Source organism: Cotesia typhae, unplaced genomic scaffold, assembly GCF_013202065.1.
Source record: "Cotesia typhae breed Kobodo isofemale line unplaced genomic scaffold, CoteBio_Ctyphae contig_48, whole genome shotgun sequence".
Taxonomy (NCBI): Eukaryota; Metazoa; Arthropoda; class Insecta; order Hymenoptera; family Braconidae; genus Cotesia; species Cotesia typhae.
In genome coordinates, this window is record NW_027423756.1 from 13,867,025 (window position 1) to 13,885,430 (window position 18,406).

Here is an 18,406-nt window from a genome sequence, read left to right on the forward strand (position 1 = left end):
AAAAATAATCACTATTATTTAAATAATAATACTAATATATAAATGACACATTAAAAATGTGTAATTTTTTTTTTTTTTTTTAAAGTAACCGTATATAATTATTATTAGCTGTATGCAAAGAGAGCTTATTATTTATTCTTTTATTATTACATGATATTTTTTCTTAATAAATTGAATGTTAGAATTGAAATAAATTTTATAATGAATTTACTAACAATAAATTTAACAAATTTATAACAAACAACAATTTTGTTCCATTTTAAAAAGTTATTTAATTTTTATTATTGCTGATACTCAGTGAGTATATTTTTTATAATGATTAAAAACTTTAATTATTTTTTTTCTCTACAGAGATCAAATATTTTGTAATAGACATAACACATATATAGTATATAGTTATCATAGTAATAATAACAATTATTATTGATATATTTATTTTAGACAATTCCACCAGTACGCAGTGATTTTAATGGACTAGTTAACAGAACAGAAAATTATTTAAATAATTAAAAATAAATGTTTATAAAAAAAGTATTGATAAACAAAAGTAATTAATTAATTAAACTTTAACTCCTTGTTTAGCGAGTAATTGCTTTCGTTGATCAAGACTGGGAGATGATTCATTGTCATAATTTATCGGTGTTTTAATTCCATCAAATGATTTGGCATGTCTAAATGTATTCAATGCTTTAAGACAATTATTTGTTGATAAATCAATAGATTTAGAATTTTTAAGTGATGCGTTTGCTAGTTTTTTAATAGTTTCAGATATTGGACAAGTAATATAATCAACTATTTCCCTGTCCCTATTACCATTGTTATCTTTGTGTTTTAAAATAGAGTCTTGAATAATTTTATTACAATTATTTATCATTTTATTAGTGATATTTTCATCTGATCGAGTATTATCATTTAATAATAATTGTGATGGTTCATCTTGATTAGATGATAAATAATAATTTTTATCTGATTGAATATTATTTTTTTTTGATAAATCATTATTACTATCAATAAATTTATCTGATGAAGAATCGTTATTTATATCTAAAAGAGCCTTTGGTGGTGCCTCAACATATCCACTTTCATCACTATCAGCTTCTTTTTCGTCTAAACAATCAAGAGTAATAAAAGATGTTTTTTGACAAGTTGTTGTAATTTTTTTAAACAATTTATCTACTTGATGATGATGATGATGATGATGATGATGATGATGATGATGATGATCATCATCATCATCATCATCATCATCATCATCATCATCATCATCATCAACAACAACAACAACTACAACATCATCATTATCATCAGGATTAGTTGAATATAATTTGTCTGGTGGTGTTGTTGGTGGTATGATTGTTTCTGGTGAAGCTGCTTTCACTTCCATCCTCCTTCCGGTTTTAGTATTTTCCAATCCACCAGAACTTTCTCCACCATGAGGTCTGTAGTCGACGACCTGAATATAATCCCAACACATATTATTAAATGTCAGCATAAATATTAATAATAATAATAATTATATAAATATTTCAAATATATACCTCATTAAATACTTGGTTATCTTCAAATTCAAATACCAGATTAGAAGACTGATTAATTGTTTTGTTTTTTTTATTATCTTCTGGTATTAAATGATCATCATCGTCTCCAACAATAATCGATGAGTAAATTTTTCTGTTACCGATAGTTCTACCACAATTAATAAATCTTTTATTTTCTATTGAGCAACCATCGATTAAACTAGAGGACAACAAAGAAGAAGAAGAAGAAGTTGAACAACAATTAAAAGAAGAAGAAGAAGAAGATGATGATGATGATGATGATGAACAAAATTCATTGTCTGATTTAACATCATTATTGAAAGAAGTTGATAATTGTATTATGTCTTCAGGATCAGAATCAGTAAATAATACTCTTCTTCTATTAAAAATTCTAGAAATCCCAGATCGTGATTCGGGGTCAACAATCCTATTATTAGGATCATCAATACCAAGAGCTCTCTCTTCGCTGTTTGACGTACTTGCTGTCTCACATCCGCTTGATATACTTGCATTTTCGTCCAAATATTCGCTTGAGGCGCCGGCACGATTCAAAGCATCAACCAGTCGTGCCAATCGCCAACCATCCTGGTCTTGCCAACAACGTGCTACATTCTCCAATGACCTACACAGAAAGATTATTATTATTATTATTATTATTATTATTATTATTATTATTATTATTGTTAAAAGAATCCCTTTTAATATATAAGAAAAGTAAATACCTCAACTCTTCAAGTAATCGCTTCTGCTCAATTTCTTCAGCAACCGAGTCTTCTTCGATGGCTGATAATTTTGGAGCGCTTTTAGATCTTTCAAGAGGCGGCCTGTAGTTTTGTCCACCTGTACTCAGTAATATTTTTCTACGTGGAAGTGAGGGATTTTCATAAACTGAATTTGCCAACGAAAGCCTTAAATAAATATTAAAATCATAATAAAATTATAATAAAAAATATTATTTAAAAATTGTCGGCCGCGATAGCCGTGCGGACTAATGCGTTAGTCTGTACAGATATCGTGCCGATAGGCGCGGGTTTGAGCCCCAGCGGTTGTTAGAAAATTGATTTCAATAACAACCGCTGAGGGTCGCTCTAGTAGCCGAACTGTACTGATCAGGTTTTCTGTGGTTTTCCTTGGTCACTGTGCTAAAGCTTTAAATGGGCAGGCACAGGCAAATGCGTACAGTACCTGTAAGTCGGCCACAGCCGCTACCTCGAACGCATTAAGGTGGGGTAGAAATCTACCTCACCGAGAGGGTGAGGGAAAAGAAGGAAATAAATGTGGTAGTTACTAATGTATAAAAACATAGTAAGAATAGATAAGAGACAAAAGTGGAAGTAAAAATAATCCCCACCGTCTCCTTGTAAAAACACACTAAGGTTGTATACAAGTAAAAATCACATTTATTTTTATATTATTTAAAAATTACCTGGCATTTTGTCGTGAAACTTTGTCTCGACGAAATTCAATTAATGCTTGATGTAATCGTGTACTTAATATCGATGCAAGTCTTCTTGCGGTGGATTCTTTGGAGCAGAGGACTGCATGACATCTCAATTCAGGCCTTAGTCGTCGCCCTTCGTGCTTATAAATCCATACAAAGAGCCTGGGGTGTGATACAGGAGCGGCACAATAAGTTACGCGATGGGCCCAATATTCGGTTAATCCATGATCTTTAGTAGTCGCCGTCAAACCACCATTTGTAACTGTTAGTCTCATCGTAACGTCTGGCCTGTTGCTACTGACGTAATTACGCCACAACGTTGAAATAGGCTTTTCAACGCACCCCTCACCTAATTTTAAGCAAAATAAACTATCAATATTTTTCATTTTTATTTTTATTTGTCATTTAATAATAAACTTTCCATCATCAGTACATTGCTCTCTATAATAATAATAATAATAATAATAATAATAATAATAATAATAATAATAATAATAATCATCATCATCATCATCATCATCATCTTGTATTTTACTACTCTGTTGTACAGTACACTGATCCATTTAAATACACTTATTATTATTTATACAATCACCGTCTTTTAAATATTTTCTCTATTTATTATTGAAACATTATTAATAAATAAAAACTATTTTACGGGAAATTATATAGAGTATAGAAAAGAAAAAAATAATAAAATCGTTGAATGTTTTGAGATATCGAGAAAAATCGGAAGTATACGGATTATATTATATTTTATTTTCACCTGGATATTCATTAGACCGGATACACCGTCATAGACAAAAGAGAAAGGTTCACTCAACCGACACTACGCTAAAATATCTTACTTTTATTAATAATAATATAAATAAAAAATGGAGTTTTTAAAAGCTCTAACTATAATTATATATCAATTTTTTATTTTTTATTTTTTCTCATTTTATCGATAAGATAATAATCTAATAATTGATAAAATTCTTTCCGTAAACCGGATATAATTAAACTATATTTTATAAATAATGATTAAGAGTACGTAACAACACTTGTTAAAACTAATTAATCACAACAATAGCTGTCATATATTTTTCTAATTATTAATCTTAAAATTATAAATGATAGGTACGGATGATAAATGATAACAAATAATTAATTTGTTTTGCATCCGCTTTGATAACCTTGAGAAATTTATAATCAAAAAGCAATGGGTAATAGTTTACTTGCTATACAATAGTATTGTTGATAAACTGATGAAATAATTAAATTTAATAATTATATAAAATATCTGTAAGCTGATAGTGATATAAAAAACATAATAATGATAATAAATATTACAGACGTTATGATCGTGAAATGACACTGAAAAACTAACTTGATAAGATTTAATATTATTTATTGTTATTGTTATATCAGATGAGGTAATATAATTATTTTATTATTATGATATTTAAAAAAAAAAATATTTCAGTACTGCGGTTAAAATAGGATTGATTTCGTGTATCAATATTATTATTTGCTACATATTTTTTTTTTTTTTTTTTTTTTTTATCAAATTATCACATTTATAAAGACTCGGAGCTTTAAATTAAAAAAAAAAATTGATGAAAGAATAAAAATTAAAAATAAACTAACCTTTGGCCCATCCAGTGAGAACATTGCCAAGATAAGCGACCTTGTAACAAGGATCATATTCAGTGATCGAGGCATTGCCTCTGTGTCTTTTCCATATTCTTCCCAATCCTCGTTTCAAGGACCTCAAAGTTCGCTGACCAAGCTCTTTCCCTCCAGTTCCCGATGTAGACGAAGAGACCAATAATTCTATTTCAGTTGTATTATTATTTTGACAGTCAATAATCGGTTTTACACAACCCTTTTTGTCACTGACAGAATCATCAGCAGCAACTATATCACCCATTGTCTTCATTTTCTTTCTATTTATTTTTTTAAAAACTCTTCAACCTTTAACCTTCAGTCTTTATTTCTCTTTAATTTTTTTTTTTTTTTAATCATTCATAATATTAATATTATTGCAATAATTTATTTATCGTCAGCCCTTAATAATATTATATATCATATATCCACCCACATATATACTCGTTGTATTTTTTTTCCATCTTATTATCTTATTGCATGCGAGGCTATTATTTTTTTTTAATTTATAATATAAATATGATTATTTGGCGACATTCGTTATAATTTATTATCAAGTGAGTAAATTTATAAATATATATATATATATATATATATATATTTTTTTTTTTTTTATTTTTACTTTTAGATTAATAAATTTTTTGAAATAGTAATGCATGTGTCCATGAGTGTTGCAATTTTTATAATTTTATACTTATCAACATAAATTTGATGAGTCGTAGTTTTTTTTTTTTTTTTTTTATTTATAGCCGGTACACTTTCAGGTAATCAATTCAGATAAGGCACTAAATGTAATCTGGAACAAATAAAAAAATATCAATTAATATATTGAATAATTAAAACAATTTTTTGAATGACGATAGACGTTAAAATGATTAAAAACGTTAGAAAAATGGTTTTGTTTCTCCCACCGGAATAAAACCAAAGTTGTTTATCGCGTTTAACGCGGTATCTGCTAAATTCTTTATTTTATTTTCAATCATCAACATTACTATACTGTATACTGATATTATTTTTTATATTTATTCCTTCTTTAATTTAAAAACAATCTTTATAATACATATAGTAAATTATTTTTTTTTTTTCTACCTTATTTTATCCTTAAAAGATTTAAATAATTGTCAAAAACATAACTAACGTATATCTACTATTACTACGTGAAATGTTTTTAAATGATATATACATAAGTATTTGTCCTTGTTGAATGACGTTTAGTTGTTATTTTAAAAAATTTTATTTTTCCTACTATTTGAAAATGAACACAAAGTGATATACTACGTGATGTGAATTTTATTGTTATATTTACAATTTATAAATTTAAGAAATAAAAAAAAAAAAAAAAAAAAAAATAATAATAAGGATCATAAAGGAAAAAATAAAATACTCCACTGGTGTTTTTCCACTCGATCATTCGACAAACTTGACAATAGTAGTTGCAATATACATAATAATGACAGCAAGTGAACTACTGATAGAATATGATAAGTAGGAAAAAGAAAAAAATAAAAGTAACCGTTAACCCACTGACACCAAAGAGAGTCATACAACCAAAGGAACCTAGATTTAAATTTTTAACAAATAATAAATAATAAATAATAAATATTTGCTTTTTTATTTATATTGATACTATAAATTTAAATTCCTTGCAATCCGCTCCAATCTTAAACAAATAAGGAATCAGAGTCCATTTTTTCAATTTAATTTTATCAAACTTTAAAGGAAAACTCAATTTCTAATATACTGATAAGCTCTGTAAAAATCATAAATAACAATTTGTCAAATTTTAAGTACTTGTCAACATTTAAACATATGGAAGAAATAAAACAATAAAATAAAATTTACATTATATTAATGATTTAAATAATATAAAAAACTCAAAACAGAGTATTCAGTATTAACGATCAAGTTCAAGGTTGATGTTGTTTTCTTTTTCTTAATCTATTATTATATCTATTATTGTATAATATATTAGTAGAATAATAAACTGCCAATTTAATTTTTTAATCCTTGTAAATAATGTAGATAATGTTAAACATAACATAACATAGAATAAGTGTTTTATTAATAAGCAAATAATGTGTTAATTGAATAGAGTAATATTACTGTAGTGAAGACGTTTAAAAATACCTATAGAGTAATAATAAACATAATGTTAATGGTATACGACCTCGTGACAATGAATATTGTAATTAAATTTTATATATAATAATGATGATGATAATAATAAGTTAATTGCAATGACAACAATATTGAGGGTATAGATGATTTAGCCAGTTTATGTCACGACGTTCTGTATGATGGAGAAAGAAAAATTTTTAAATATGAAAAACCAGTGTAAGCTGGATCATCATCATCATCATTATCATCATCATCATCATCTTTATTATTATTACAATTGCATTGAACGAATTTAATTACGGATTTATTATTTACTTTCCGTAACATGTGGCTTGCACAACTCGTCAATCGAATACAAAACTGTTTATTTCAAGGACAACTTGTTGTCATTGGGTGGCTAACATATATTATATATAGTACCGATTTAATGTAATATAATATAAATAATATATAAGTCCTCTTTGTGATTGTAAAAATACATCAACATCATTTTTTTTTTTTTTTTTTAAGCCATTTAAAAAAGTATAAAACATATTTAACTATATAGTTTATGTAGAGCTGATTTAAATGCTTTTTTCTATATATATAACAAATAAGTATGTATACCATTATTACATAGAGTATATATTAATTATGAAATGTTATACTATGTTGATATATAAGATAAGACAATGAATATCAATATGTTTTTTTTTTTTAAGTAGATCCATGCTTTCACGTACTGGAATGATTACAATAAAATTAAATTAGAATATAAGAATATAAAATGAAAATACAAACTAGATAGTTATAATATTACAGTTATCTATCCTATATACTCACTGCTTTCTTTGATATTTAAAAAAAAAAAAAAAAAAAAAAAAAAAAACAACCCAATATTTAACGACCGTACTTAAATCTAGTGTAAGTCGCATTGCATATAAGTAGTAGCTTAACAGCTTAATACAGTAATATACTGATTTATACCATATTGTATGCAAAATCATACATTATGCTCATAGATACTATTGGAAAACTCGGACAGATACTTTCTGGTAATTCTTATCAATCATATTTTATTAAATTAAAGTCTAATTTACTAAACTAACCATTTAATAATGTTAGTAATTTATTATTGAGAATATCCATGTGTTGTAAAATAATTTGATGCCTTAATAAGAAAGCGTTCGGCGAAAGTTTTAACAAGTCAATGGCCTACGTGTGAGCTAGCTCTCGTCAACTGGTACTTTTTATTATATTGAAGATACTCTTATATACTGTACTGGTATTCTCAACGCTCTTAACTCTCTTAACGTTCTCAACATTATTTTTTTTTTATTTCTCAATGTATTATTTATTATTATTATTAAATTTTTAACGCCAAGTGTACTCAGTACACCCTAAATTACATTGATTGATCTGCCAAGGTGGTAATCCATCAGATAAATTTAATTATATACTCCATTATTCTTTTTACTTAAAAATCAATAAAATTTATAATTTAATTCCGTTTGTAAGATAGTGGTAGTACATCACTGACAATAAGTAAAATATATAAGTAGAAGCAACAGTCTACCAACAAACTAACCAGGAATGTGTCTGCGTGTGTGACAAAAATCCTAATTATCATTTCCTGTCAGGTGCGTAATCACCATCAGCATATACTACTAAACTAAACGGTCAGTATATATTATATGTGTATGCTTTATATCAATATATATACCAATATAGCAATATAACTATATATATATATATATGTACAACGAGAGGACATTTTCCTGTCAGGTGCATTTCTCTCTTATGTATATATTTATGCCCGGAAATCCGTATACATGTATATACATATACTGTCAACAACTTTCTTCTTTATTAATGTAATACTCAGAGAGAATACTCATCGTATTACATATTACATTATATTTTCATTTCATCAATTGCTTATGTATATTTAGACAATTTAGATTAAATTAAATATAGACGTGCTTTTTATTTATTATTAATGCAACAGTATGAATGATTATAATAATAATAATAATAATAATAATAATAATAATAATAATAATAATTATTATTATTATTATTATTATTATTATTATTATTATCATGATTTTTAATTTTTCTAAAAATTATTGAAAATTGAATTTATAATGATCTTCTAAAGCTATTATACCACAAAATCCACAAATCACTAAAACCAAAGAGAATGTAATGGTAATATATAATAGTAAATTTTAAGAAATAATAACAAGATTCCAGTGGTACTCTTGCCGTGTAATATAGTAATCACATAGAACTTTGACTGTTAAATGCTTTTTATCGTCTGTTTGTGATAATAATTAAACATTAATATTTTTTATTCACCATTCACCATTTACCATTTACCATTTACCATTATGGTATCCCACTACATAAATTATTTACAATATTTAATACAAAATATTTATTTGTTAAATCAAATCTAACTTAATTTAAAGTTTTAATTATTTATAAATTATTATAAAATAATTTAAGTATCTCCTGATTAATTTTTTTTTAATTAAATCATTCTATCATCTTGACGAGTCTTAAAGTAATAACTAGTAATAATAATGAAGCTCGCACAAGCGAAGCCTGTTAGTCATAGTTGAATAACGTTTCGGTACTATCAAATTCAATATTATTACTTATTACCACCGCAAAAAAGAAGAGTTTTTAATGGATAATATCGATAAATTTATTAATAACAATGGTAAAAACAAAACAAAACAAAAAATTCATATTTATTATGTTTACGATGAATTATGATAATAATAATAATAATAATAATAATAATAATAATAATAATAGCAATAGGAAAAAATTAAAAATTTGTTTTATTTACGATCATTCGAGGTAACAGAAGGCTGGTGTTCTGGTGTTATGACCTTGCAGACATCCAAGTCTATAATACTACATATATCCGACAGCGTAAAGATTGTTCATTTATATAGGGTCACGTTGACCCTATATATTATTTATAAATTATTTTGTATAAACGTAATATAAACATTTTTTTTTTTTTTTTTAATTAAATTAAATTTAATTAAAAACCACTTATAAATTAAAAAAAAAAAAATGTTAATAATTCGTTCAATTGTAAACTGTTGCAATATTAACATTAAAAATGATAACATTAATTAACAAGTTATTTGATTTGTAAACGAATGTACAAAAAAATTATTGGAATATATACTAGTTAATATATTATATGACATGAGATCCGACTAGTGTCGCGTCCGTTTACCAACTGGATTGGATTGTCTGGTGATGTCGACTACCATCGACTACTGTTGAAGTTTAATGCAACCTGGTATACTAATACTAAGAATGGAAGGTCCGCACACTCACTCCCTCAGTTATATATACATATAGACACACGCTGTGATAGTGCTTATCGCAAAATGCATACACACCAAACGCAGTATGCAAACTCCGATTTTTTTAAGTACCAAAAATTAAAAAAACTAAACAATCAGAATTAGTAATATGAATCATAATTAACATATTAAAATATGAAAAAGAATTATCAGGATTAAATCCTAGATAATTTTAACAAAATAATAATTTATTATTATTTTTATATTGAAATAATAAATTATTTAATTTAGCTTAATAGTCGTCCACCACTTTCTATTACTAATCAGTATATATGTACAAATTGTAATATGTAATGACAACATAAATAATTCAACACTCACTCATTCAATCTATTTACTGACACCCGCGTAAGTTTATTACTGTGTATGGTACAAGTATTATCTTACATAAATTAACTTTCGATTGGAAATTATTTTTCGAGACGAATTCGCGTCATTGTTTAAATTTTATATTTAATAAATAAAATATTTACGTATATGTACAACGATTGTATATTATAATATTTTGTCGTAGCATATTTAATATATATATATATATATTTAAAAAAAAAAAGTCAATAAATCAAATGTCGCGTGACGATTTACTGGTTGCCGTATTATTCAGATAAAAAATTTTATGGTAGTTTTTATAAACTTTTAAGCACTTTGAAGTTATACTTGCGTGTAATTATCAAGAAAATTCGAGAAAACGATATAATCAATATTATATAGAATGAAATATTATAGTCAATAGCGATAATTAAATAACATACTGTGTTGAATTTTTATAATAATTATCAATGGTGATTTTTTACATACTTTGAATCACCAATCAGCTTGTATCAATTGGAAAAATATATAATGATAATTATGTTAAAAATATCCAAATGATCATCAACATTATTTAATTTATTAAAGAATAATGTGTCACTTTCAAAAAGGCAAATAACACTCATATAGTAGTTAAATAATTATCAAATTATCATAAATCCTTATCGAATCTATCTAATTAATCATCTAAAAAACTTTATTTGATATCAAAATTATATATAGAAATATATTTATTTATCTTATCTTCTGAATTATTTTTTGCAAAAAATTAAAACTAAAATTGTGCTACGACTCATATATATTGAATAAATAATAATAATAATAATAATATTTATTTCGTGATTTGTTATTTATATTAAAAATATATAGCTTTCTAACAACGTTAGCATTGTCATTATCATCATCTTTTAACCAATTACATGTATTTTTTAGTTATCCATCAGTTTTTTACTATTTTTCGTTAACAACATTATCCATAAGGTCGTTTAGTTTTTTTCGAGGAAACAAGAATCGACTATTAATCATAAGAATAATTTACTTGTTTATCTGTCTATATAGTTGCCTGTAATATAATAAAAACTCTTATGTTAATTTATTACTTATTTTCATTATTATTTTGATAGATTACTATTTATATATACATAAAAATATGGTTAATATTTTATTCTTTAGGATTAAATTCTTCACAACACTATTATCTTTGCAAAAATACTATAAAAGAGTCAAAAAAAAAAAAAATAAATAATATTAAATTTATTTTTATTATACTACAACTTTCTTACAATATTTTTTGTCAGAAAGTTCTAAAGTGAGCGGACGTCATTGGAATATATTAAAATATAAAAATATGATGACGATGATGATGATGATGATGATGATGATTATAATAAATTGTTTTTTCCATTCCCATTCAAAAAATTAAAATCTATTATTAGCTTTAGTTTATTTATTTATTTTCGTTTTTTTGACAAGAATTTTAATTACTTTATATTAATTTTATTTAAAATGTGAAAATCAAAATTATAAATTTAAATAAATCAACTGTGATATATGATATATCTATTGAATAAAATAAAAAAAATTAACAACAAATCAATGTGCTATCATATTTTTAAATAATTTTATTTTGGTATTCGCGATCGGTGTGTGCAAAAACTTTGATAAAATTTTTTTTCGATATATACCCCAAGAATATTTATTTACATTCGAATAAATTTAGAACCTTATTCCTTTTATCCATTAATTTAAATAAACCTGTTTTTATTTTATCTAAAAGATCCGGTTGAAGAATTTGCAATAACAACCTATCTATATTTTAATAGTCTGTAGTTTTTAGGGTAACGTTATTTTATTATTTTATTTTAAATCTTTTTCACCATTTCGGCAACTATTTTATTTTTTTAACATTAATCTTGGATAAAATATTGTGTACCATAAAATCGTTTAAAAAAATATTTTACATTAATTATTTATTCAATCAAATCAACAAAGCCAATTTTTTATTTTCCAATAAAATATAGAAAAATATTATTTATATTTAACTATATATAAAATAAAATACAAATCGATATCCATAAGATCTTGATCTATTTATATAAAAAAAAAAAAAAAAAAAAAATAATAATAATAATAATAATAATAATAATTAAATAAAAATTCAAAATCTTAAAATCTCCAAACGAATAAAAATATGCATCTATAAATACTGTACATATATACATATAATTTATTAAACTTTGATACGTTCAATGATAATTCAGAGATTATTAATTATTATTATCATCATTATCATGATCATCAGGTCAATAAACAATGATAAATCAATAGTATATATAAATGCAAAGTTAAAAATAAATTTAAACTTTGCATTTATTGAAAAGATTAAACATTTTTTTACTGTGGAAAAAAAAAAAAAAAAAAAAAAAAACATTTCTTTAGTATGTAAATTAAAAAATAAAATGAGGAAGTAATTGTCGCTAAATTTGAGCTCTGTTATACATACATGATGTCAATTAATAGTTATGAAGGTCAATTGAACAGATTTAGCAAGATCATGCATGACTGGTTGCGCTGCAATAAGTAGGATATAAAAAATATTTATTTAGTTATTAATTATCAATATTATATGTATATGTATTATTTAATGGTTTGTCTTTATTGACTATTATTATGAAATTTAAAATCGTTTAAAGGAGATCCGTTAACTAATTTTCCCATTATTATTTACTATAAAAAAGTTATTCTTACATTAAAAATATAGTTATAAACAAAAGAATTTATGATGTAAATACAGTGAATAAAAGAGAGAAAAAAAAAAAGAAAAAAAAAAATTCACTGTTACAAGGGAAAAATAACTGTTGCGTGAAAAAAACCGTCATGAGAAAACTCACGCTCAGGTTCGCAGGTTTCTTTAAGAAATAATAATAAGATATGTAATAAATTTATTATAAGTATATTATATACAGGAAATCTCGTCATCGCAGCTAGTCTACTCGCTAGTATCGTCTACCGCGTTCCAGAAACGAACCACCGCCTGTCATTACTATTACTATTACTATTACCATTACCATTACCATTACCAGTACCAGTACCAGTACCAGTACCAGTACCAGTACCAGTACCAGTACCACTATCTGCCACCACAAAATGGAACAATCTGCAACAATCCCACCATCAACCATCTAGCATATCTCTACCAACCGATACCAGTAGTATAGATAGTATAGAGGCCATCAGAGTATATATCAGAACCACCAAGAAAAGCCACTGCCACACATACCATATAAATTTTTATCTTTAACTAAATATATACATATATACAAGAGACAGACACGACATACATGTACGCATTCTTCAGTAAGAACGTCGCTGCGATCGTTCTTCAGTTAAACTTCTTCCAGGATTACATACATATACATCAACACAACTCATACAACTGAGAATTAAAATAAAACATAAATATTTTTTAATATATATTAAAAAATAACTTAATAGTATGAGAAATTTACACCTGTTCTATCGAAGAACAACAACAAGAATAAGAAGAATACCTACATTAGTAATATAATATATTATAATTCATAATACTCCATTCAGACAGATACGGAAACAATATATATTCTCTATATATCTATGTGTATTTAATGTTATTCAATTTTAAATTTAATATTCTGATATTTTACAATAACTTTTAACAAAAAAAAAATAATAATAATAATAATAAAATTTATCTTTATGTTAAATCATCGTGAGTTTGAGAAAAGGATAAACAGAATCAATATGGCAGGTGCGCGCGACCTCAAATCTCAAAGGTTCAACACACTTGTTCCTTATTTTCTCTACACAATTACATATTTTAACTTGATAATAAAAAATATTATTTTTCAATTAATTGTAATTACAAATAACTATAGTTGTTAAAATTATCCTTCCCTAAAATATAAATAATATTTGTTGTTGTATCACATAAAATAAACATACATTTAAAATTATTGTAACAGGTTTATGTAAAAAAAAAAAAAAAAAAAAAAAAAAAAAAAAAAAAACAAATGCTTATTAAGAATTACTTAGAATTTTTAGTTTTAGTTTACTCACCGGACTAAATTCAATATCAAATATCAAATGTTTTGTGTTATCAATTTAAAGGCATCCTTTATAATTTAATAATTGTTACCATTGTGCAACAATTACAAACTTTTCAAAAAATAATAAAATAATTCAATGATTATTTAAATATATATTTATTTATAGTAAAGACACCTCATTTATCTAGTTTATTCTCTTGAGATGCTTATACACATATTTTAATTGTAGTGATATACCTTTTTCACTTAATTGTAACAACACTTTTTGTATTAATAAAGGAAAAAAAAAAAAAAAAAAAAAAACCGATTCACAATCAACATCAAATAAACTATTTCAATATAAAGTTAAAAAAAAAAATTTATGACGATGATGCGTAACGTCGCGAAGGAACAGAGTAGAAATAATACAACAATCTTATTGCTAGCAACGTTCGCCACAGCAACATAACTGGACACCGGTTAGGTAGGGGAACTTGACTGTTGACTGAACGAACGAACGAACAACCAACCAACCAACCAACAACGCCACAACCAAAGAATGTATTATTACATATATATACTTACTAATATATCCATATAAATGATGCATAATAATAATAATAATAATAAATGAGTGTAGGTGATAAATTAATTTTACCTGTACTGTATCCCTTATCCTTTCTCTATGGCCCTGCTGTATTCAATCAACGGTCAATTTTTAATCTATTTTATATACATTTATTACTGTTAGTAATTGTTTACTATTGAATTGTCAACTATTATCAATTATACATTAAATGATAGATTCTGAAACACATGCATAATATTTTCTTCAGTATACTGTTAAAGTATATCCTTATTACAAAAAAAAAAAAAAAAAATAATAATAATAATAATAATAATAATTTATAGATATGCAATGAGAATTTACAGGCATTGTAAAGTTGCATAAACAAAAGATTTTCCGACTGCATAATAATATTATTACTTGTTATATTGGAATAACGGAGTCCTGAAACAGCTTTACAGATAACTATCGTTAATTCTATCGTAAAAATTTTAAATCGTCCTTCATAATAACGGTTCGTTCTGTTGACATACATCTATAAGTGTCAACACATACATTTATTAAAGTTTAATTGGTATAATATTACGTTTTATGAATGCCAAGTTTATAAGTGCTAATTAAATTATCTGAAAATATTTTTGATAAACGAAAATAATCCAAACTTCAATTTGTTTTTATTATTATTATTATAAACCTTTTTTTCCAGATAAAGTAATGTTTATAATTTTAAATATTTTTTTTGAATCATAAAAATATTCTCATTTTCTAAAGACAACTTTTGCGTGGTATAGTATCATGGAATCGATTAAATAATTCACTGTCAATATGCAACTAAGAGATTATTACATAATTATTTTTGTAATTGAGGTCAACAGTATACTAGGTTTAGGTGTTTAAAAGTTATTCACATCAACAAGATCTCAACTTATACACTCAAGTATTGAGAAAAAAAAAAAAAAAAAAAAGGAAAAGAATAAAGAAAGAGATAAAATAAATAAATTTAATAATTTTTATTATTAACTATTACTATTTAAATAAGTATTGTTTGGTTCTTCATTTGGTAATGATTTTTATTAATAATATTTATCCCTCATTTGGCTACTTACATTATGTTGATAATTAAATTAACTATCAGAGTGATTTAAATCCATTAGGATTTTTTTTTTGCCAGTTCCATGTGTCCGCGCCTGATTGATTACGAAAAAAAAAAAAAAAAAAATTATAATTTAATTATTCAACTGACTAAGGATTATATATATATATATATATATATATATATATATATATATATATATATATATATATGTATAAAAATTACAACAAAGGTGTTGAACTTACACATGTCATCAATATTCTTTGTAGCAATCCAATCAAATTCTTGTTTTGCCAATGAAGCATCTGCATAACTTGATGATACATCTCCGGGTCGTCTTTCAACAATTTTATAATTAAGTTTTTTATCAGAAGCTTTTTCAAATGCCTTTATCATTTCTAGAACGGAAAAACCTCGCCCAGTGCCTAAATTAACCGGCTTGAAACCCTTAACATCTCGTGAGCTTTGATAAATAATAGCTTTTACATGGCCAACAGCCAAGTCCATTATATGTATGTAATCTCTAACACCTGTTTAATAATAATAATAATAATAATAATAATAAATATATTTAACATATATAGTTGTATCAATTGTTATTGTTTCAAGTACCTGTACCATCGGGTGTGTCATAATCATCACCGTAAACATACAATATATCTCTTTTACCAACAGCCACTTGAGCTATGAATGGCATTAAATTGTTTGGAATACCATTCGGATCTTCTCCGATTTCACCAGACGGATGTGCGCCAACAGGATTAAAATACCTTAAAGATATAACTGACCAGGTTTTGTCACTTGCACACAAATCCTTTAAAATTTCTTCAACGATAAACTTTGTATTCCCATAAGGATTAGTACAGTTACCAGTTTTCATTTCTTCAGTAAGAGGTAACTTTTCTGGTATCCCATAAACAGTTGCACTACTTGAATATATCAAATTTTTCACATTATTATCTTTCATTACTTGCAACAAATTTAATGTACCTCCAACATTTGTTTTGTAATATTCCAAAGGTTTTACGCACGATTCACCTACTGCTTTTAAAGCAGCAAAATGAATAACACATTGAAATTTATACTGTAACATTTGTAACAAATTTATTTATTTATTATACAAACAAATATACATGCATTAACTTAAATTTACTTATATATATATATATATATATATATATATATATATATATATATATATATATATATATATATATATATATATATATATATATATATATATATATATATAATATTTTAAAGCTGTTTACCTTTTTAAATAATTTTTCTATACCATTTATATCTGTAATATCACATTCTTCAAATATTACTGATTTACTGGCGAGTTTTTCTACACGTAAAAGACATTCTGGTTTACTGGCATTTGGATCTGTAAATGATAAATAGATAAAATAAATTAATAAAATATACTATTACAGAAAATTATAAGATTCTTACCTTTATGGGCATTGCCAAGATTGTCAATGACCACCACCGGAAAATCTTGTTTAATTAGTTCTAATACCGTGTGAGAACCAATATAACCAGCACCCCCAGTTACCAACACGTTCCATTTATTTTCCATTATTAACTATTACTATTATTATTAAATATTCTAAAATTTATATTACAACATTTATTAATAATATAATATTGAAAGCTTTTTGTTATAATAATAATAATAATAATAATAATAATAATAATAATAATAATAATAATAATATTATTATTATTATTATTATTAGTTAAAATTTAATAAAATATTATTAGAGTGGATAAAATTAGTTATTACCTAAATTCTAATTATCTACTATAATTAATTACAAAATAATAATTAATAGTTATAAATAATATTAAATAAAAATTTTTAATTTTCAACAGTGAATAAAAAAAAAAAAAAAAAAAAAAACTATATTGATAAAAAATAAAACGTTCATTTGGGTAATTGAGAATAAATAATTAAATCAAAAATATAAATATATACAACTAATAACTACTAACCTTACTTAAAAGTCGAATGTTATTTTCTTCAAAATAGAACTAAATTACAATATACAAAATTTATCAAATAGATTATATTTTATCAGTGTTATCACAGACGACGTGGAGAAGTTTGACATTTTTTTTAACGACTTAGCAATTACTTTTATCATATGACACATCGACACGATCCACGTGACTAATCAGCTAATCACCAATATAGTCAAAGTCAAATCAAGGATTTAAAAAATATATAAATATACATATGTATATA

General features: G+C 24.7%; 2 protein-coding genes across 3 annotated transcripts; both read right to left on the reverse strand.

The window, feature by feature from the left end:
• Positions 1-386: 386 nt before the first annotated feature.
• LOC141529976 (uncharacterized) lies at positions 387-15,744 on the reverse strand. 2 transcript variants are annotated; one of them, XM_074246787.1, is made up of 6 exons: positions 14,523-15,744; positions 4,609-5,422; positions 2,965-3,328; positions 2,261-2,446; positions 1,539-2,160; positions 387-1,453 (listed from the first exon to the last, which is right to left on the reverse strand). In XM_074246787.1, exons 2-6 carry the CDS (start codon positions 4,898-4,900, stop codon positions 560-562), a joined length of 2,358 nt encoding a protein of 785 aa, XP_074102888.1. In that variant the 5' UTR covers positions 4,901-5,422; positions 14,523-15,744; the 3' UTR covers positions 387-559. The 2 variants fall into 2 exon arrangements, with proteins under 2 accessions (XP_074102888.1, XP_074102887.1); XM_074246786.1 differs by lacking the exon at positions 14,523-15,744 and adding an exon at positions 9,584-9,987.
• A 310-nt stretch (positions 15,745-16,054) lies between these two features.
• LOC141529977 (UDP-glucose 4-epimerase-like) lies at positions 16,055-18,405 on the reverse strand. Its single transcript, XM_074246788.1, has 6 exons — positions 18,154-18,405; positions 17,611-17,767; positions 17,424-17,542; positions 16,765-17,236; positions 16,398-16,682; positions 16,055-16,246 (listed from the first exon to the last, which is right to left on the reverse strand). The coding sequence occupies exons 2-6, from the start codon at positions 17,735-17,737 to the stop codon at positions 16,191-16,193; spliced, it is 1,059 nt and encodes a 352-aa protein (XP_074102889.1). The 5' UTR covers positions 17,738-17,767; positions 18,154-18,405; the 3' UTR covers positions 16,055-16,190.
• Between the last annotated feature and the right edge of the window lies 1 nt (position 18,406).